At 46.4% G+C, this 23,319-nt stretch overlaps 1 protein-coding gene across 1 annotated transcript in view; it reads right to left on the bottom strand.

Moving 5' to 3' along the window:
- Positions 1–1,738: 1,738 nt before the first annotated feature.
- The window catches only part of LOC144158682 (sulfotransferase 6B1-like), a 34,251-nt gene continuing 12,670 nt past the window's right edge, over positions 1,739–23,319 (bottom strand). Inside the window, exon 2 of the mRNA XM_077689722.1 lies at positions 1,739–2,725. Within this exon, the coding sequence (XP_077545848.1) occupies positions 1,739–2,725 (987 nt within the window). The remainder of the gene's footprint in view (positions 2,726–23,319) is intronic.

A 23,319-nucleotide genomic window follows, 5' to 3' on the forward strand; every position in this document is an offset into this window, starting at 1 on the left:
ACCAGCTGTGCGTGGGTGCGGGTTAACACATGCGCATGCGCTGCTCTGCGCTGCTCTCTCTCATTCCCCTCTCGTTCCGCCGGCGCTCCTCCGATGACATCCTCCGGTGACCGCCGATGATTTGAAATGGAGACTAACAGGCCTGATATCGCGATGGTCGGCGCAACCGTAAAATTTACACCATCTTCCCGCGAGGGGAACCATGGGGTAGATGCGACGCATCGGGGGTGAACATGCTGCGTAAATAGGACACACAACAACAGCAATCCACACACTAACATAACGGAAACGCAACGGCAACCCCCGATGCGCGGCATCTACCCCATGGTTCCCCTCGCGGGAAGATGGTGTAAATTTTTTGATTCGCATAAACTTAATTAACTATTTGTGATCATCGTGAACTAGTCACAAAGAGAGGTTTTTATCTTTCGCTCCGTTTTGTCCTTCATACGGCAGGCGGCACCGCCTTTCCAAGTTGGGCATGAACCTCCAAATCGGCGGCTATTTCCCAAAACGAAAATCGTTTTTATTTATTTTCTACGTAAGCAGGCAAATACCGTCATCCCTCTTACTGTCAAACAAAATAGTCCACAAACTGTGACCATCGCGTAAAGAATGGGCGCGAGCGGAGCAGCGGTTTGCTCAGGAATTTTCTTTAAAGACGCTCATTTATCGTTGTAACACCCTGTATGTCGTTAACATGCGATGCGTTCTTTTTACCTATGAATATTTCATTTCACTAAACCAGGTTTAGTCAAACCATAGATTCACTGCATTCATTGGGTCAATCTTTTTTTTTTTTCGCCAAAGACGAGGTGTGGCGAGTGTGCAGGGGATGCGTATTGCATTCGCTTTCTGTGGGAAACGGGTTCAATTCCTTGAACCACTTCGTTTTAATTCTTCGTTATTATTCCGTTTTCGCTGTCAGCCATTTTTCAAGCCTTCTTTAGTTCACACTGACGCCGGACGCCGCTTTTCGCTTCTAAGCACTTAATTCTTTTTCTATTTAAAACTAATGCCGTCGTCGAGGTCTACATAGGTACCGATTTGCTCTGGAAGTATGGTCTACTTCGGTGAGCTGAAGCATGACCTCATGTTGAACTTCTTTGTTGGAAGAACCGTGCTACTAAAGCAGCAGCAGGAGCATCGTGGAGGATGTGTTTCACCTGGACTGCTATATGAAGTCCGGAGCACCTGAAGAATTGGAACATTTTTTTCATACACAAAGCATGTATGCAATTTCTGTTCACTGCTTCAAAGGACGAAGGTTTCTCCCACGGAACCTACAGGCTGAAGACTGAAATCCACAGAGGAAACTCTCTTAGTTCGCGTGCGCTGGACACAACGATAATTGGTTGCTCTGAAAAAAAGAGAGATGGGTATGCATGAGAGACGCCTGTCATCGCACACATCGACGTGCAGAGGCAAATCCGCAGGACTGTCAAGATATTTAGATGCTTGTGAGCAGTCTGTTTATGAAGCGATAAATAATGCTCAGACCCAGCCGAGCATTTTATCATGGTGTTGTTGCAGAATATGTACCTTTTAAATGCTATGAATACATATTTTGTTGCAAGCTAACATAATATATGTATCGGATAAAACCTAACGATTGATCGAAAATGTTTACAAGTGAATAATACGGGACTCCACTGAATATTTTTATTCAGGAGAGAATATGTCCACAGTCGTACTAAAGCCCAAATCCTCAAGAATTATGGAGTGAAAAACGTAAGCATTACATTACTCGAGCAAGACTCGCGTAAGGGGGGAAGTCTTTCCACAGATTCATGACATCTGTTCCATGCGTTTTGAAGGCAATGCGCTCTTTCATCTGGGTGATCTGCTGCGGGGAAAAATGGTTCTTCCAGTCCCCAACAATACCCTTGCGGACGCGGTCTCCCGTAAGCGGCTTGTTCATTACGTCCCCGTTGGCTTCTCGAGTTTCATGGACGGCTTCGTGGTCTGCTGCTTCGTACAGCTTCTGCGACTTGCTCGAAAAACTCTTATATTCAGCATTGTGACTTTTCATTTTCTCGAGGCTACTTAAGCCTAGTACGGCCTCCAACGCTTGGGGGTTTTGACGAAAGTGGTCACCATAGCGTTTCTCGTTCAGGAAGTCAGCAATTTTTAGTACTGAGTCAGACGTGTCGCTCTTAAGCGACTCGTAAGTGATGAAGAACACGTTGCAATCGTCGTGGTGCTTGTACCAGGAAAGCAGGTGGTAAAAGTAGTCACTGAAAGGAACGTTGCCCCTCACAAACATGTTCACGAATTGGTCAAACGTAGCCTCCTGTAGGTTGCCGAATGGCCGAGATTTGGCGAAATAGTAATACGACACGCAGCAGTCGTACGGGTTCCTGGTAATGACGATGTATTTTGCTTTCGGGGAGAACGGTTGCAAGTGGAACGGCAGGTGGGTCTTAATCGCCAATGGTCGTGTCCAGGTTCTAGCCCCCTCGGCGATAGCGAATTCCATAGCAGGTATTGCTCTTTGTCGTTCTTCCATTGTAAGAACCTCGGCGGAACCAAAGCTGAGAATGCCATATAGGATGTGCTGCATCCACATGCTGCCACACTTGGGGTAGCTCACAAGGAAGACGTCGCCTACCAGGGGCTGGTAGAACGGCGCGAACTGCATGTACCGCTCGGTGAAACCACGACCAAGTTTAAGTCTTTCGACGGCATCTTGAATGGATTTTTCCGGACCTTCTTCGTCTCGAACCTGCGGTTAAAAAACGGGCAACGGTTTACATTCAGCTTAACGATACGGCGACACAGTGCTGGAAACATTGCACACGTCATTCGTGATAACGCGGTTGTAATAAAGGGCATGTCAGCCAATTCGTCACTTTCATGTGAACGTTAATGAATGGTGTGGTACTGAGCATACTATTTGGGAAAAGCAAACCCTGTCGTCCTGTTTTTCACGCATGGGAAGACTAGGATGATCAGCAGCATTTCTATTACGCCAGTAATGAGCCTCCCAAGCAGCAGAGGCCGATTGCCAATGACAGGAAAACCCATGCGACCCCATTGGCTTCCCTGCTATCGGCCACTCATCGGTAACTCCGCTGAAAGAATGATTGAGCGCCAAGCAAACGGCGACCGGAAGTAACGTCACACGGAAAGCGCATCGGAGGCCGAGCTTCAGCATAGGGATAAAAGCGCATTTTGGCCTTGCGCTTGCCGAGCCAGTGGCGGCGACGGTTGGAGCGGTGTACAGGCCACAACGCAGCAAAAATTAGTTACCTAAAGAGCCACAGCTCCGCGTCACGAAACAAAGCGTACTCAAATTAAAGTACAGCGTATTCAAAATAGCGTGCGAGATAGTGGTACACGTTCTCTAGGAATGGGTCATTTGTGTGTCCTAACGCAACGGTGTCCCTCGGACTACTTGAGCGTTGTGCCTTTGCGCGTTCTTTTTCTCGGCGGCTCGGCTGGCGGGCGGTCGCGTCGCTCCGACGTCTGCGTCTCTTTTGTGGCGTTGAAACCACCGTAGTACTCCTGTACGTGTCTGTGATGTGCGTTTTGGTGTCGGTGGCGGTGTTCGAAGTATACCTGACTGCTGGAATAAGATCGTTCGCCTGCTGCGGCCGGCCGCTGAAAACGTGAGTCACCATTTCATTTTTCCTTGCGCGGTACGAGAGCTCGCGCTCGTTCCCGCCAAAACTTCAGCTGTCGTTTATAACAATTGGCGCGTGTGAGTGCTCCTTAATGTTGGTTCTTGCGAAGAATTAAGTGGTCACATACAGGTCCGCGCAGAAGTAAACGGAGCACGGGAGCGGTGGCCGAACTGCATCGCTGCGCCGCGTATAGGCGCCGACGGGAACCGTGGAGCGCCGGTCAAAGAGTGTGCTCCCCCTATCTGATATGTTTATTCGCCGCTCTGCTGGCGTGTCATGCTGGGCGAGACGGTCTTCAAAAGGCAGCGCTGGGCTATAGAGGGGCGCTGGTTGCATTGCCGCTCGCAGGCATCAGCTGCGACCGCATCCGCTGCTCATGAGCTGGACGAAGGGGCGCGCACCCGGAAACGTGCCTTGTTTTGTTGCGCGCTGTGTTGGAAAATGTGATCTGGTTGAAAAGACGAAGACATCGAAGCCACCTCACAGGCAGCGAGGCTCGTGACATCATATTCTTCCTCGACCGAATTACCCCCTCGAAGGTCGCATTAAACCGCTGTCCTCTAACATACGTCTGCTTCCTGGTCTTCAACAATTTGGTGCCGTGACCAGGATGGAAGGATTACACCGTTGAAGACCCCTACCGATGAAGCAGGCCCATTGAAGAGGACGCGGCTGCCAAGAACGACGCATCACCCCAGCTCCTGCTAGAGCGGCACCTCGGCGTACCGCGTGTCATCATGGACCTGCTCAAACGAAAACGTGCTGCTCTACGCGCCTCAACTACACGGATCATCAACGACATGAAGGCCACAATGGAGAGTACCCCGCTACCGATGGGTGAGCTGGCGGAACAGCTAAATATGCTCAAATTGAAAGAGACTTCTTTAAACGATATGGACAAAGAAATCGAGGGCCGCGTCCCCGGTGAGGAATTAGACGACGAGTTGACAGCCGTAGAACACTACCGTGATTCCATCGCATGCATGATTTTCCGCGCTGAAAGGCTTCTTGTAGACGCGTGCCCTTTAACGGCGGGTAATGTAATACAGGCTGCCAGCTCACCTCCAGAACGAGTTCAAGTTCGATTGCCCAAACTTGAGATACAACCTTTTCACGGAGAATTTGCTCAGTGGCCTGCATTTTGGGACCAGTTTGAATCTACGATCCATAAAAACACATCGCTAGCCAACGTTGACAAACTCAAGTATCTGCACAGTTATCTGAAGGGGAATGCGCAAGGCGTCGTCTGGGGATTACCAACAACTAACGACAGCTACCCCATAGCCATCGAACTGCTGCAGCAACGATTTGGAGACAAGACCCTGATAATCAACGACCACATGAGAAAACTTCTAAACCTGCCAAAAGTAGCCTCCTGCGACGACTTGAGTGGCCTTCAGACGCTCCATGAACGTGTGCAGAGCCACGTCAGATCGCTAAAGCATCTCGATGTTCACATTGATTCCTACGGAGTGATGTTAAAGGCTGCGCTATTGCAGAGTTTACCGTAAGAGCTCGTGCTCAACTTTAACAAGTTAACGTTGACGGAAACATCAGCACGAGAACCGAGATGTGAAAGGCCCGATGAATTATCGACGTTACTTGACCTCTTGAACCTAGAAGTAAGGAGTCGGGAGATTACTTCCGTTATGACTGGATCTGCAATCGACACACCACGGATGCAAGTGAAGGACAACACTCAAGGTTCTGCTTCGACGTTAACCGTTAGGTTGTCCCACAACTGTTGCCTTTTCTGTGAATCGCACGACCACATCACAGAGAACTGCCAGGCTCAACGTACACTAGACGAAAAGAAAGCCAAGTTGAAACAACATGGATGTTGCTTTCGCTGCGCTAGGCGTTTTCACTGCGCCAAGGAGTGCAGGAGTGCGAGAAGGCTTTCATGTAAAAATTGCAATGGACGCCATATCACTTCCTTGTGTGACCCAGCGTGGAAACGCCGATCGCCGGAAAGATTGCCGGCGTCCAGCTCGTCAACGGAATCAAAGACCTTCGACAGAATGGTTCTGCTTCAGACAGCACATGTCTGGATTACGGGCACTTCACGCAAACATCTGGTGAGACTCTTATTCGACGGAGGTAGCCAACGTAGATTTATAACCGAAAGGCTGTCGAGGAAGCTACGATCGAATGTACTTGCAGAGGAGGAGATGACGATGTCCGGTTTTAGAAATTCGTCCTTTCAACGCAGGCGATACAAAAGAGTACAACTCACCCTCTACAGCCAGTACGACCGTCGTGAATTTGAAGTCGAGGCACTTGAAGTACCTGAGATAAGCAAGGACCTCCCTCGGTTAACGGAACAGACGATTCTTCAGGAACTCGATGCCAAAGCGATGCCATTCGCCGACTTCTCCTTTGAAGCTCAGCCCGAACCAGGCATTAGCCTACTTATCGGAACGGACTTTTACTGGAAACTTGTGACTGGGGACATCCGGCGCCTTAGTGAAAATCTCACCGCCGTGAAAACAGTCTTCGGGTGGACGGTGCACGGAGGTGTGACATCAATCTCTCCGATCGTCCACTTCAAATAAATTAGAAGCATGCACGTGGCAACTAAAGTGCCTGCAAATGAGCAGAAGAAAACAATTTCGGAGCTTGACCACCTAGGAGTTACGGCCGAGCGAGAACCTTCCGAAGAAAATACAGAAAACTTCAAAGCTTTCCAGCATGACGAAGATATTGGCAACTCAGGCGGGAAAAGCGCCTCTAAATCAGAAAACGCAAACCTTTGTTGCGGTAGTGCTGAAATCGACTTTTGCAGATCACACATCCCTCTCACACGATTTACCGCTTGGCAGAAGACGTTAACTGATTGCTGCAAGAAACCGAAGCCTAAACGCGATAGTTATCTCAAAACAAAAGCATCACGAATATTTGAAGGGAATTGGATCGCATGGACGCACAAAATGCATGGTTGTTTTCTAAACAACTCCGGAAGCTTAAACTTCTTAGCTGCGCAGGTTCCCTGGTGGGGAGGCTCTTGGAAAAGATTGATTCGGGCAATGAAAGTGTGGATGTACACGTTCGCTAATGCGTGGTGCTTGCATTTACCGCAGACTTTGAGACGGACAATTCATTCAGTAACTTCAGCGCCTTAAAGCTACAGACGTAACTGCACAGCGTACTGCCATTTTTAGAACTTAGCCATCTGAATCCAACCAGATCCATAATATTTGGCCGGCCGGAGTATGTTGGAAAATGTGATCTGGTTGAGAAGACGAAGACATCGAAGCCACCTCACAGGCAGCGAGGCTCGTGCCATCATCTTCTTCCTCGACCGAATTACCCCCTCGAAGGTCGCATTAAACCGCTGTCCTCTAACATACGTCTGCTTCCTGGTCTTCAACACGCTGTAAAGGGCGGCGTAAAATTGTAGGCCTCTGCGGTTTGGCATAGCATGTCATTGCGATATAATTTATTGTAAGCCGGCAAAGAAATTGCCCTGGACAACATAGAAAGCACATTCACAGACATTTTTGTTGTTCAGAAAAAAATCTCGCTTCCGGGATTTCTTTTTTGATTTTGGGTTTGTCCCAAGTTCAGTGCTCGCGAGCGAGCCGCTGCGCGAGCCGTTGCCCCGAGCAGTGCGGCAACGAAAGGGTTAAGCGACAACAAAATATGCGGCCTTCGAGGCCCGCAGTTGGCAGCAGTTGGCGCTACCTTAGTAATTGTAGGAACCTTAGTTCGGCCACCGCTCCCGTGCTCCGTTTACTTCTACGCGGACCTGTACATGTGCTTCCATTTGTGGGACGCCACTTCTAGCTATCCTCTTTCCGGCTTTGTCTTTTCCGAACAAGCGGCCGTGCACCCACTGCAGGTTCACGACGTTCAGCATGCGTTGAAGCAAGACTCGTGTGCAGTATAACAGTTACGGATTAAGCTGGCTTCAATACACTCTAGTAATAATTTTTCGTTATTCTTTTGATCAACGTAAAGAATGATATTGTCGAGCGACAAAGTAATTACACTGCCGCTGGGCTTCGTAGGTTGCGCTCGCATCTGGCGCGTCCGACAGCGAAGGCGACAGCAACGCTGTAACCAGTTTAATACACAATCAGTTAGGTGTGTAGTGTCGCTTTAATGGTCGCTTTATTTGGTTACCGCTTAAAAATTTAGCGCATTAAAAAGTCACAAGTCTTTTCATCTACCTCCAAGTTGGCATAGATGTCTTGCAAAAAAAGGGGGAGAATGTTTGTGCGTTCCGAACCCAGTGCGTTGCCTTGTAGTCTGATCCCGCGTTGTTAGAAAACAAAACTTACGCTAGTGAAACGTTTACGGCACGACATTCCAGTCGCGATTAATTAATTACGTGACTACCGTAGCCTCAACAAAATTTCACGGAACCACTGGCGTATTGCTTTGTCTATTGGACGTTTTTTCATATTACCTTGCGCGACTGCGATAAGTGTGAGGCCCATTTTCAGTGAAATTCCGGGCTGTTTTCTCAAGAACGAGCCAATTAACATGCTACCGTAAAACGCAGTTTTGAAAAATAGATAGTGCAGTACGTTTCATGTTTCATAGAGAGTGCTAACAAGCTAAAAGTTCAGGCTGAATATTTTCGCACGTGTATGCGTTAAGGATGGGCCTAGGTGCTGTATTTAGTAAACAGCGTGTTTTTACCATTGTAGTGAACGCTTTTTTTTACTTATTACAGGCGCTATGTTTCCCGTGGACAAGTGGCGGATGCAGCAGAGAGAACAACCCTTCCAAGCTGGACTATTCTATAATAGTGCTGTTGAACTTTATTGTGATCTTGGCAGGTCGGCGAATTACTGGGGAGGAGGGTATTTGTTTTCATTTACCTGAATGCTTGTTTTGTAGGCATCTGAAACAGTTAAACAAAGCATTGATTGGTTTGCGCTTTACGAGCAGCGCTTTTTTATTTTTCTCGACTATTGTGTTTGTGTGCTTTCGTGTTTGTGTTTTGAACAAGGTTATTTCGTATTCTTGCAACTGTTAAGACAGGTTTCTCGTAAATTTGGTGTGCATAATAAAAAAAGTAAGCAAAGAGACGTGATGTGTTGTGTTGCTAAATTATTTTTGGCAAGTCACGCATTGCTTCGCAAAGTTGTTGCAGTTTATTGTGCCTCGCGGTCCGAGTTCTGTTTTATATATGCCATTGTACAGGAAAATATTCACCGAGTGCGTATTAAATAATGCGCACTTGTTAAATAATTTCCTGTATAATGGCATGTATAAAGCAGAAATTGGGCCGGGAGGCAACTCATCAAATATGCATTGGCCATAACGACTGGCCATAAAGCCAAAAATGTGCATGGAAATAGCGTGGGGTCCACCCATAGGCATTATCGTGGCAACATACTTTGCCAAGCGTTGTCCAATATTGGCCTTCCATAGCTTGGCCAATTGTTGACTTGTCACCTTTCCCAGGCACCAACCAATAATGGCGGCCGAGGTTTTGCCAAGCTCGGACACATTGGCCACTGATGATTTGCCATGCTTGGGCTTGGCCATTTATGCGTAGCCTTTTTCATAGTGAGAATCACGGGAGTAGACCTCGATGATGATTATGAAGTTTAATAGGGCGGACGACATTTCTTTTACGCAGCATACTAATGCGATGCAGAACATATTATCTCAACTGCGGCGTTTCTTCTGAATCTTTCTTGCCAGTATTAACGAATGTAAGAATTGAATCCTGGTCATTGTAGTTTTTTCGGCGGAATATCCTCAGCTGCGAATACACAAACTCGTGTCTGTGAGGAGCAGCGCCGCAATGCTTTCAGTATAAAAAGCATTAGGCGTGAACATAAAATGCTTTCTGTTTTTGTGGGGATGATTATTGGGGGTCAATATCCAATCCTTCAGATGTCTACTGAAGCAATAACAAAATAAGTTCGCATAAAGCGAAACTGGCACCGAGTAACTTTGCCACCAGCTATCCGTACCGGTCTCGACTGCGGTATCGAAAATTGGTGCTATCAAAAATGATAAAGAAGCCCCAAGGGTTTTACCGCTCTTCATTCCCTTGCCTCATACCGCAATGTAAAAGGGCTTGTGTTGGGCCGAAATTTGAGCACTTTTCATGTCTTTTGCAAAAAAAGTGTTTGGTTTCAAAAACATCTCTCTTTTACTTTGGATGAAAATTTCCCGGAAACAAAATGTTCATGTGCATGCGCGCGGATATATGGTTACGTTACGACAAAGAAATTGTAAGCCTAGGAATGTAGCTTGTAAGTATGTACCTTCTAAAGCCGGTCGTGCTAAGTACAGTGACTGCATTAAGGCGATGTTGTGCGTACTCATACATTACGAGGACTAATCATTATAAGAAAAACTGTAGCAAAAGTGTTGCACGTCACATAAGAATGTGCTAAAAGAGGTATGCCGTTGCTGTAAGGCTTATACAGAGAGCCACACTTGTCGACACCGCGAGTGTGTAGCCTCATAAAAAGCAATTTTTTTTTATAAAACTGCTGCAAAGCTTGGAGTAAATGCATCGGGTGTTCAGCCCGTTACTGCGATGTCAAGAGTTTCCCCCGTGCATTTTCATATGCGGCTGGTTGAACTGGTGCTCGTTGTTACAAGTAAGCACGCTGCGCAATGTGAACTGTACTCCTATATATTGCACCATGACAGTTTCGTAGTTTTTGCAGGGGGTTTTTAGGAGCTACTCACGATACTCGCGCTGGCTTGTTCGTTTCGTTGGTCTTGCGTTTTGTTGGTGTGCCACTCCATTACTGTTAACAACAACAGTATTTTTCGCTGAAAGCAAGGAGATATATTTGGAGTATCCGGAGACACAAATATTTTTACCAACAGGCAAATTTGTCTGAGTGACGTTATGTGAAGTTTATTGTTCTCTTCACAGTAAAGAAGAGACCGACACGGAACGCGGGAAATCCTGAAGAGGCCTCGGTACTAACATACGGTTGGCGGTAATAATTCAAACGCCCCAGACGGTGCGCCCTAGAAGCGGCGAGAAACTTATCAATGAAACGCTATAGTGCGGGCAGTAAATCTTGAAAAAAACATCAAGATAATATGCAGGAACACAAACTAATATTTGTACAGTTACAAGAACGTGTATACATGACTGGGTAAATAAAACGGACACAAAAGTTCGACCACAGTACGTGTGTGCGACACAGAGAGCGAGAAAATAATTACATAACTAAACTGCAAACTATATTTTTACACTTGAATTTATTTTTATACCAAACGTAGTTTTATGTTTTTCCTAATGTATTCTCAGATAGAAAGATATGTAATGAGAAACTTGTTTACGGCGTTGGGTACTGGAGAAATATGCGGTGCTGAACAAACACTGGTAATTATGCAGGTTTTCCAGCGCGCCTCATAAGTCCTGACTACCACGCAAGGCTGTGTTTGCAGAAGTTTGTGATAATTTGATGATGTCGCACAACATACAAAAGAACAATAGGTAAGTTAAAAAAAGTGCATTAAGCTTTCAGTCCTGCCAACGAACAGGCTGTAGATTCGAAGTCCAGAAAAGTAAGCTAACAATTGAACTTTGTTCGGGAGCAATTTTTCAAATATAAACAGATGCCAAGAATTTTTTATTAAACCACAGGACGAGAAATTTTCAGCAGAAGCCTGGCAAATTTCTATTTTGTTATATTGAACCTAGATGACAGTTTTTTCTTTTTTTCTCTCTCTCTCTTATTTTGAGGGGAGTTTTCCCCTATTTCGTTGTCTTTTTTTAACAAAAAGGTTTATTTTCTTTGTTTTTTCTTTTCTTCGCTCCACCCTGCTGCTGCCTCTGTTTATGGAGTTTAGGGAAAGCTGCCTGCAGCAGTTTTTCCCGAAAAACCCGCCATAAATTCCCGTGTATGTTTTTATGAAAACGAAGCAATTTCAATATCGACCTGTAAAGAACAATATTCCATACTTTCTATTTGCTTAAAAATATATTTTGTTTTATTTATATTTATTCCAAGCTTTTAGGGACGGAACTCATCATGAGGTATTGGTAAATAAGCGTCGAACAAAATTTTAAGAACGGAAAATCAACTTTAAGAAAAAGAACCACTCTGCAAAAGAGGACGATCAAGGAAGCTTTACTGTGTTGTTCTGAAATGGCAAAATTATATATGATAATGACTATGGCGAAAATGAGCCGCTACAGCCTATCGTGCTTCTGTCGATTATCTTGGCTGCTGTAGTGAGTAGAGAACGTGGCAGCATATGGCATATTCTCACGAAAAGTGTTATTCCAAGGCTGCGGTCCGACGCAAGCGCTTAAACTTAAATAAAATGACAGACAGACCGACAGACAGACAGACAGACAGACGGGACGGACGGGACGGACGGACGGACGGGCGGAATAGTTGACCCTGCAGGTATTCAGGCTACGTTTCAGTACCAACACAAACTCCCGCACGAAGCGTCGAAAACAAACATTCTACTGTAAGGGAAACTATATCCAGTCTGTTGGATTTTGAAACTCGGCCATCATCATCATCATACTCATACTCAGTTCCACTGCAGGACGAAGGCCTCTCCCATTGACCTCCAACTGCTCCTGTCCTGCGCTGCTCGAGTCCACAGTTTATTCCCGAATACCTTTATTTCATCTCTTCATCGGATTAATGTCCTTCCCCTTCTTCTAGATCCACCTTTTGGTATCCAATCTGTTACACCAATTGTCCACCGGTTGTTGGTTCGTCTCACTACATGGCCAGCCAAAGTGCATTTGTTTTTCTTTATTTGAATTGTGATATCTTCTACTCTAGTTTGCTCTCTGATCCAGTATATAGCTCGTTTCCTGTCCCTGAGTGTTACACCTAACATTATTCGTTCCATGGCCCATTGAGCCGACCTAACTTTGCTTTCTAGTTGTTTAGTAAGGCGCCAAGTTTCAGCTGCATATGTCATAACCTGCAGTATGCACTGGTTGTAGATTTTTCTTTTGAGTGACAGAGGTAGCTTACTTTTCACTATTTGGGAGTGCTTGCCGAGTTCTCCCCAGCCCATGCCTATACTGCGCCGGATTTCTCTCTCGTGGTTGGGGTCAACACTAACCATCTGTCCGAGGTAGTTGTATTTTTTTTTACTTCCTCTACCGTTTCATTTCCTATGCTGAAGCGGAAGCTTTTGGCATGCGTATTCCCCATTACTTCAGATATATTCATACTTATTTTTAGCCCCACGGCCGTGCTTTCTGATTGTAGTTCCTCAAGCATTGTTCGCATGTGTTCTGCATTCTCACTCGGCAAGGCTATGCCACCCGCAAACCTTAGACGGCTCAAGTACTCCCCGTTTATCCTTAATCATGTGTTTTCCCAGTCAATCTTTCTAGATAACCCGGTATGCTGAAACTAATTGGCTCCTTTTTGCATGAAATACAACGCTTGATTGCAAAATTCATACGTACCAACATACCTACTGCAAATACAAAAAGAATGGGCAATGTATAGTGACAAAATCCATTACCACCAAACGCTCATGGAAAAGTGTGGAGTAAATCCGAAAAAGTTTGACTTACTGCCGTCGAAAAGCGAACATATCTTTTTTCCCTCGACGTTACCAGCCCTCATCCACGCTAACCCCAAGCAGAAATCATTGTCCCAAAAGCACGAACCCAACCGTGTTCCTAGCTGCATTAATTATCTGGAACTGCTATTCCTGACTTTCACGTTGTCGAGATACTAAACTCTTCTTTTTGCCGAGTATTCACCCGCAAAACAAATGAAGGCTTTGCATCCTTTTCTACCCAACTGTACATCAACATGCCCATCATGCAGTCATAATACATGACATCTCAAACATCACTGATACTTTAAAGCTCACCTTGTATTCAGAAATTGACGACATATCAATACGAAAAATTCCCTTCAATACCTAGCGCCTCTCAAGCATCACCCTTATATTTTCCAGCAATTCCTCTCAACCAGTTGCGATCCCCCAGATTGGAGTGTAGGTAAAATCATTTCCGCACTCAGAAATGACTCGGATAACGGCTTCTATCCGATTTGCGTCACATGTGTTTGCTCAAACGTAATACAGTCGAACACGGATATTTCGAACTCCAAGGGGATCACGAATTAGTTCGATATATGAAAAATTCGATATAAAAAATATGGGCTCTGAGACCTCACCTATGGCGGAGGATCACTTACCGATCGTCGCATTAAAGAATGACAACTAATTCCGCACTCACGACGCAACAGGACACTTTATTTCCGTGAAAAAAAAAATCGCTGATCTTGGCCTGCTTCTTCGTCCTGGAAATGAAATTAAAGGCGCTGGTCTCGATCTTCTCGAGGCTGCACAACTAGAAAATTCCAGCAGCACGCTGCGCCTTCGCACACCGTGCACAACACGCACGCAAAAGAAGAACAGCGCGTACGTGCCGCAAGAACTTTGAAGGTAACAATTCCAAGGCTGTCTGAACGGACTCCAACAAAGCGCTCGCGATGGTCATCTCCGAGAGAAATAGTGATCTCCGAAAGGTGCGGGACAACTCGCCAAACAGCAGCAACTGCAGCAAAATGCAAAAGAAGGAGGAGGCCGCCAGCGCCTTCGTTCCCTCTTCCCTTTCTCGAGACGACATCGGGGGAAGACAGACCCAGAGAGAGAGAGAAAAAAAAAAAAACTCTTTTTCGGCAAGCCGGGGAACGTACGCAGCCGAAAAAAAAAGGACATGCGCAGTCGGGGCATCCCTACCTCGCACTGTCACATTTTCCGAGTGTTCGGGCTTGTGTGCCTAGAGAGATTTAGCATACCGGGCTCCGTCCGCTAACGCTACGGCGGCCGGTAGCGGGGCCCGACTGGGCAAGCGCAAAATCGTAAAATCGTTCCGGTAGGGGGGATTAGTTCCGCGAGCCTGTCTTCGCCATGCCCGCACATTCCTCTACATCCTCCTCAACCTCAATCGGGAGTGCAGCGACCGCCGAAGAGCCCCTTCCAGCTCGCGCGCCGTTCGATATACCCAATGTCGGGAAAAATACGGTTCGATATAAACGTACGAATTCCTATACTTTTACACAGAATTTTCAAGGGGATAATTTATGAGTTCGATATAGACAATGATTCGATATATCCGTGTTCGACTGTATATCATATTATTTGCGCACACATAGCTTGGTTTTCAAAATCCGCTGCGCGCCACAGTGGCTAAGTGGCTAAGGTGTTGTGCGGCTAAGTCCAACGACGAGAGTTCTATTACCGGCCTCGGTGGCCGCTTTTCTGATGTAGGGGAAAAGTAAAAGGTAAAATTGGCTTTTACGAACCGAAGCGGCACACAGGTTAGGACGCGGGGTGTATCCAATACCTGCGGCTTGGTTGAAACCACAAAGGATGATTCAAGTACGCCGAAATGAAGACACATAAAACTGAGGCAAGTACTTACCTATACGGTAGTGTGTGCAAGCCCTTTTTTTTTTTTTGAATAACTAGGCGTCTACTTTCTGCGGAAACTGGATATATTCCGACCCTGCACTCAAACTTATGTACTCGGTGAAGCTCGCGATTTAAAAAAGCTGCTGCAGGTATGCGTTGTCGGGAGCTTGCGGCACTGTGATAAATGTTTAGGCAACGCGTTACCGTTGAGAGGAAGAGCTTAAACAGAACAAAACAAAAGCGAAATCCAGCTGCGCTGGCTCAGTGCCGGAAAGGTAGTGGTACTGAGCTATGGCTGTGATATCAATCGTGGCTACAATGGCTGTTTTTCTCGTGAAGGCGAAAAACGGTATCGGAATCCCAACATTGTCGCGCTGCAATTTAGCGCTGAAAAACCCATGCCTCAAGCCGGAGCTGTAGCCTAGACGCGTGAAACCCCAATTTATGGGAAAAAATTATAACCCCTTCATTCCCGAAACAGGGGTGCGCGCGAAGCTTGACCTCAGCGAAAACAGAAGCGACCAGAATCAAAACGTAATGACCGCAAAAGGAAAACGCAAAAACCATCAACCGACCGCTTTGAAACACTTTCATTTCGCTGGCTTCCACCCGAACGTAAATGTTTTGTTTGCGTAATTGCAGATCTTTTTTCTGCGATTATGGCGAACGTTTGCGCTCTTCAATGGCTGCCCTACTTCGCTGCAAATGTCGTCGAAAGACGATAGTCGTGTGCCGCCCCTGCCACGTAAATGTATTTTGTCTTTTTTCCGCTCACCTATCACGCTCTTCCCCTGCCGTCTCGCTCCTCCCACGATAAACAAGGTGAAGGTTTTAACGCGATAGCGTTATTAGGCTCATTTTTCGAATTCCCCGCGCCTGCTAGCCGTCCGCAATCAGCCGTGCTCATCAAGTGCCCACGGAAATACGTCAGCGCTGCCAGCCGGAAGCTACGTCTGAAGCACCAAGATTCGAGGGCTGGCCTGAATCGGGGCCATAGAGTTTTTTAGTAAGTATACTAGAGAGGAAACTGCGCCTGGTAATCCACGTCGTCGTGGGGGTTTATGGGAAGACCCCCTTTTTGGCTTGGGCTTGGCATGACAATTGGATTCTGAAGCGGTTTTGGGGACTTGGGGCCCTATTCTCGACTGCACAAATTGCCGGCAATTTAGGCAATTTTCCGGAAGTCTTTTCTGATTGGCTTTCAATTTTGGTCACGTGCTTCCGGCTGACAAAGCGGTTGTGTGTGGTGTCGTCATTTTGACGTTTCATGTCGTCAACGGACACCAGTTCTAAAGTTTGCCTTATTTCTCGTTACTAAAGGCGCATAATTCTTGGCCGGCAATGAAAAACCAGACAAAATGCGGCGGACATGACAACGTAAGCCTGTCTTTGCTATTCAACAACAATACTGCTTGTAATACACACCCCCTCTGTGATTGGCTGAGAAGGCGTGACGTAATTTAAACAGTTGGCGGGAACGATTACGTCCTGCATTGGCAACTTCAGCCTGCGTAAAAGTGACGTAATGCTACGTAACAGCATGAAAATGGCGGTTGTTTTTGTCGCAAAATACAAGCAAAATAGGGCACAATATTGCCCCGGCTTACGGCGCCGCGAAATGTGCGGCAATTTGCAGCAGGCGCAGTTTCGCATGCGCGCTGTTTAAAGCATGTTTCCTACCGAAACAAATTATAGTTTCAACTGCTTCCAAGTCAGCGATCATGCGACATACAAATAACATGCAGTATTTTGCTTTTATGTTTGGCAATGAAATAAAAAATATTTGTTTGGCGTAACCGCAACATAAGAGGGCAGTACAAGCCTCTCCATGACAAAGAGAACCCAATGCATGGCATTTGTCCATACTTGTCTTAGTAAGCTGTTGGGTCACATGATCGAACTCAAGAGAAAAATAACAATGAAAAGTGACTATTTAGTTCATTACAGCGCTGATTGCAGTCGAGCTTGACGAATGAGTGAATCGGTGACATCGGTGTGCTCCGCGGTTATCAGGCGTAGCGCTTCGCTGCTCTTATGTGTCATAGAAGCGATAGTCGCGGCCGTCTTTTTCTGTGATCACGCCATAAACTTGTAACATAGCAGCAGACGATGGCGTGGCGGCGGTGGCGGCAGAGAAGGTGATAACGCAACAAAGCTTGCATTGAAGCAGAGAGCCCAGCTATGTTAATAAAAGCGATTGAAAGAAATAAATAGATACGGTAAAAAAATTGTGTGATGTTCTTTAGCTCGACATCCGCCTTTCGCTCGCTTTTGTATCAACGTTACTCGATCGCCTTGTGGTGTTGGCGCCAAGTCTGACCTCCAGAAATGTGTTTTTCTTGTCAGCCTCAGCTACCGTCTTAATTTTTATAGTACATGCCAAGTGTTTTTATATCTTTCTTGCACAATATTTGATACCTTGGTAGCGATCGTTATGAGTGACTCGTCAAATTACACTGCATGTCGTCATAGCTATAGGTGCAGCACGTCACTGATTGCTTACGTCGTGCTTACGCAAAAAAACATGGGCGAAATGCCGGCAATTTGTGCAGTCGAGAATAGGGCCCTTGCTTTCTTCACTACGTACGTCTACGAGCTACGAGGAAGCCTAAATCCTTCCTGTTCTGTGGTAGCCGTGTTCGGTGAAACAGCAGGCATGGTGCGTGATCGCACCTGACGTCGGTCATGCCGCAGTCGAAGGACGTATGACTGAGCGGGTCATATGCCGCCGCGAAATTTCTAGACGACGAAAAGAAGAAACAAATTAAAGTACTTCGACGAAGACAAGATACGACAGATGCGGGCGCCTGAATCCGTCCTTTCTTGTCATCGTCCACAACTGCTTAACTCCACGTTTTCTTTTTTCCTGTTAAACTGCAGCTGACGGTCGGTGCACCGGTTCACCACGAAGGTGACGTTTTCATAGGCACGCTCAAAAAGTTTCCAAACTCTTCAAACAACTTATTATTTGAAATAATGGTAAAGTTAATAAAATAAGAGTCTCTTTTGAGTTTCCCCACCAAATGATAACATTGTACAGGTCCGCGCAGAAGTAAACGGAGCACGGGAGCGGTGGCCGAACTAAGGTCCCTAAAATTACTAAGGTAGCGCCATCTTTAGATCTCGCCGCCTTTCGCCCTCGCCCGCGCTCCTCTCTTACTTCGTTTTTTGCCATTTTCTTTTTCGCCGGCGAACGCCGCGCGCCATTGGCCAAGGGAAAAATCACGGGGTTTTGTTTTTTTTGCTCCGCCGCCGGGTCGCCTCGCCGGTGCCTCGCCGGCTGGGACATTGCGCAACGCCGCCGCTGCGACGCCATTGCTGGCTTCCGAGCCACCGTCGCCACCGTGCTTCAGTACCGGAATTAGCTGCTCGCTTCGAAAAAATGTCGCACCGGTGTCGTTTTAGGTTGCTTCTCGGTGTCGATGTGTTGTGCCTTAGGCAGCGCGAATATCGTCAGGCAGGGCACAAGACTTCGTTATTCCGTCCGGGAAACGCGACGCAGAAAGGAGAAAAGTTTGGTTGCATAGATTTGAACGGGCATACTTCAGGCCGACGCTACCATCACTCTTTTGCGAGGTAAGTTTCTGAATGCTTGTTCTTGCTCTGTTAAATTCTGCGCGAGCTTGAGCGGTCACTTACGAAGAAATGCGTATTCCCTTCGCGACCGTCGTCCACGCTTTGTTCTGAGTAGGCATTGCGCGCAGCGCCGAGTTCGTCCCGTCGTAAGCTTTGGTTTGGATAAGAGGCCGTGTATTTGTCATGTGCGCGCTTAACTTCCAGCATCAATATCAGCGGCGTAGCATGTTCAGTCAGTTGTCGTAAGGGTTTCGTGACGCGAGAATTGTTCACCTGAATTCATGCTTGTTTTGGCCGACGGCAGCTTGCGTCTGACCATGTATCGTGTGCGTTCCGAGTGCGTGTACGCTCTTTTTGGCGTGAAGTCATGTTTTGTGTGTTAGCTACCCGGGTGGTATTATAATCCCGTTGTTATGACATCGGAGTGATTTGCTGCGTAATATGGGCTTGGTCGGTGCGGCGCAAATTGAGGCTGTTGCGAGAAAAAAAAAAATTGCGGCTAGGTAAAACAATTTAAGGTCAGCTAATATTCGCCCCGAGCGGGAACACAGTCGGCCCCTGGCGGCGGCGGGACGAACCGCTCCTAGTGTGGATGGCGCTCTCGCGTCGTCTGCTTTTTCACGTTGCGTGCGGCGCAATACGCGTGCTGCACACGACAAAACAACCAATATGTGTGCTCGTTTGGCAGCAAGCAATGACATAGTTACCTCTGCTTGCGCATTTCCTCTAGAAACGCAATAATCAGCGGCCGTTGCGGGTTAATGCGCTGGTTTAATTCCACGAAACATCTTTGCCCGAGTCACCGCTTGAGTGTGAAACGTGTTATAAACATTGCTTCCACACATTGCACTTTTCTTATTGTTGAGTGCAGTCGGCTGCCGTATCGGAAACGTCGAGGTGTGCTTTTTTAAGGTGGCGTGGAGATTATTTAAAGGTAGTTCGCGAAACGGGTAAGAAGCGACAAGACCTGTGCAAACGCGTGCAAATCCCACACCCTTGTAAAATTGCGCTGTGTCCTTATAGAAATAAGAAAGAAACAAAAACATTTACACTGCACACGACCCGTGCGCTATCGCCCATACATTACCGGACACGTTTTTACACCCGCAAGCGCCTGTGTGATCGTGTCCTTCCCGTACCTTTTCTGAAATAAATACCATTTTTGGACAGTCGTTGTTTACACTGAGGAGGAGGAATAAACATTTATTCAACTGTATCGAGTTGCTAATTTTACGTATTATTTAAAATATGTTTCTATGAATGCGCAAGAGTATTTAGGGGGGATTTTTAGGTAAAATTAAGCAGTTGTGAGTTTGCGTCTGCCATGTGGCATTTCGTGTGTCATTTTCATATATATCACTTTCAAATCCTACATGAATCACCTTGTCCAGAAACGTGTCTCACTCAGCATAACCAAATGCCTAATATGGTCACGTCTTAACCTCGTAAGGTGGACCTAAGTTTAAAGAAAGAGGAGAAAACGAGTAATATAATGCACGTTGTTGTCCACATGTGTGAGGGGTGTGTGCCATGACTCGCTGTTTTTTTTATACAATGCTTACATTCAATACAATTTTGAAAAAGGCGAGCCACAATTTCTAGACAATCACTGACCAAAGGGGGGTTAATCAGTTTTGAAAATACGTACTGCTTTTTCGCCGCTACAGAACACGACGCCTGTGTAGTTTCGTTTGTAAGTAATACTGATAACCATAGTTTGGCTTTTCGCGTTACATGCGTTCTCTTCTCGCTGCTCTTGCAACGTTGGGAGGACCCCCCCCCCCCCCCCCACTTCCCGAAGAAAAAAATGCACAGAATTTCGTTTTTTAACCAATCCTCGAGAATTAAATGCCAAGACAAAAACGATATTCAGTTTACAAAACAAAGTAGTTACCGGGAACCCGTTGCGCTGATTCGCAACGAGAAATAAAAAGGAAATGTTTTATTACATCTGCAACAGCGCAACTTCATTTACTGCCATCTTTGGGTTCGTAAGCGACCTAATACGCAAGAATGCAAACACATCTCGCTGTTGCAGGCACCTGTTAGATTTTAAAAGGAACGCAAATGGTCAACAGAGCAGCCGTAACAGAAAATTTGTGCTCACTGTGAGGTCCCAAAAGCTTGGTTTGCACACTGTAAACCTGCTTGTCACTTTGCGAAAACCTAGCTAAACATGAGATGTTGATTGTACTGCGTGCGTTGACAATTCAATTCGCAAGTTCACTTGCGACGAAAGCTGTAAATAAGTGATCCAAAACCGTTATTCATCAAACCATCCTTCAGAGTCACTAAAATTTCATTTAAAAGACCCGTTAGAGCGGTTACATTTATATCTCTGCGCTGATCAAAATTCAGTAATTTCATGTTGCCTTTTGAACACACAAAAAATATCGTAAGCTCTTAGAAAGAATTTTGGAGCAGTTAAGTAGTATTACCATTTCAGGGCATCCCACAAATGCAAGAATGCGTCATGCTACCAGTGAAAGCGATTGAGATTGCCGTTGTAAACTGAATTTCAGAGATCGAGGCTTCCAGATTTGTTTCTATTTATTTATTATTATTTGTTTCTTCCTGATTTGTTTCTATTGAAGGCTCAAATCCATAGTCTGGAAAGATCGAGCTTGCTACGAGCCACAGCGTACAAGTTCATTGTCACAATTACGGCCATTCTGATATTCCCGATGAGTCGTCGCTTTTCTTGGCTTAGTAATGAAAACTGACTGCCGCTTCCATGTTATACATTGAACGTTGAGGAACCGAGCTACAGCATACCAGTCTTGTATGCACCTTTCGTGCGCACATACGGCGGGAAAAAGGCACGAAGCGCGCCCACAGTGTGCATTCTTACGGGCCGCTCAGCGGAGCATCCACACTAGCAGCGCGACGCTGTCGCCACCTACATGTCGATCTCGCGGCGAATAGTGACCGCGCCGTTGACGTACGTTTGATGCGCAATTTCTGTTATCGCTTTATTAAATTCGCGCACGTTTGAATGAGCACTTCAAATGCATATTCGCACCGTAACGGCTGTACGCCCTTTCTTCCGTGTATGCACAGAGGAACGTTAATTACGACTTACGTTTGCATTACACGTGATGCCGTACATTTGCAGTGTGCGCGCTTACTTCATCTTAGTAGTCAATGGCGCAGCGTATCCAGTCATTGCGATTTGAACCAAAACACACTGGGCGACTATATTATTTTCAGCAGACGTATTTTTGTCCAGCAAAGCGCTTGCTAAACGGGTTTAGTGTAGCGAGTTGAGCGGACGCGGCACTGAGCAGATGCGCGAACACGAATTTGACCATGCTACGGTAGAACAGTCACTAACTCCCTTCTGCAATGCATTATTGCCTATATTTGCGGAGTGTTTGTGGCGCATCTCAAACTCGGTGGCGACATTTCTTTTCCCTTCTCAATAGGATTATTTCACGGATCAATTTGAGCAACCGATATTGGAGAAGCTTGGCGTTAAAAAAACTAAACCCAAATGCCACTCCCAACATTTTTTCTCACGGGAAGCCACGTCAGCAGCACAAGCCATCTGCACGACGTCATTACGGACGTTTGTTCCAATAAAATATCTATTTGCTGGCACCAATTCATTTTTGTGATTTATTGTTTTCTCTTGATAATCATCGTGACATTGGTCCTCTTTCGAATTTCTTTCGGGTGTATCCCTGTGTTAGTGCAATGTACAAATCTGCCAGAATATATCCCAGCACAAAACAATTCTGTCCAGGCGCCTCCATTAATAACGGCTGTAAACGACCGCGCCCGGTGAAAAAACGTATTTCATGATTAATTAACTGCAGTAACTAGTTACATAATTTGTACCTAGAGGGACTGTAATTTCAGTTTACCCGATCGATTGATCGCAGTCTTCTCTGGCGCGTATTCCCAGAATTACAAGTCTGCGTTTTTCACTAGGTTCGCACATGAACGTACGGCCGCGAGTGTAGTTTAGTGTATCCGGCTGCGAAGTCGGGGAAGCAGGGGCTTTTCACGTCGCTGTACGTGCACACACGCACAACAGCATGTGTATGTTTTTAGTCTACTCACAGCAGCCTATAACGACATGAAGGTGAAGGAAACATTTCTACAAAAACGGCAAAGCACTCTAAACTGCGCGTAATTAAGGTAGGCTGTAGGTCGTTAGTAAAAGCGGGCGCAGAGTGAACGCCGGTGAGGATACACAATTATCGCAAGAAAGGCGAGTGCAAGGACGCCAGCGCAGCGCTCGAACTACGGCATTTGCGAATGAAGCGCACTGCATACTGCCGCGAACCGTGCGCAAGACCTCTGTGCAGTGATTGCACGACCACAGTCACGCGAATGCAAGAACGGAACTACCGTAACAGAGCAGTTTGAAATGTCCACGCTCGATCCTTTCGCATTCACGAGCTATCCTGAGGTGTTACAGAATGCCGCACACGTAAACAAAAACCGCGCTGTGCGTATGCGCCAGCGGCATCCGCCCCGCAAATATCCCCTTGTAGAAAAAAATTTAAAACAAAACACTATCACTCAGTGTCTGTTGGTAAAACGGGGCTCTAGAAATCCTATAAATGCTACCAAAGAGCGATTTCGGCGCGAAAACAAGAGCAAACTGCAGCGAGCGCCCTGAAGCGTAGCGAGGGCGTCTGCTCTCAAGTGGCCAACAAATATGGCGGCCCCGCCGCGGAGTTAAAGGGACGGCGGCGCCGCGGGTGAGGGGAGAGAAAAAAGAGGAGGGCAGCGGAGAAGGAGGGAGCAGTTGGCG

This window comes from Haemaphysalis longicornis, unplaced genomic scaffold (genome assembly GCF_048455015.1).
Source record: "Haemaphysalis longicornis isolate Haplotype H1 unplaced genomic scaffold, Haemaphysalis longicornis Haplotype H1 scaffold_1, whole genome shotgun sequence".
NCBI lineage: Eukaryota > Metazoa > Arthropoda > Arachnida > Ixodida > Ixodidae > Haemaphysalis > Haemaphysalis longicornis.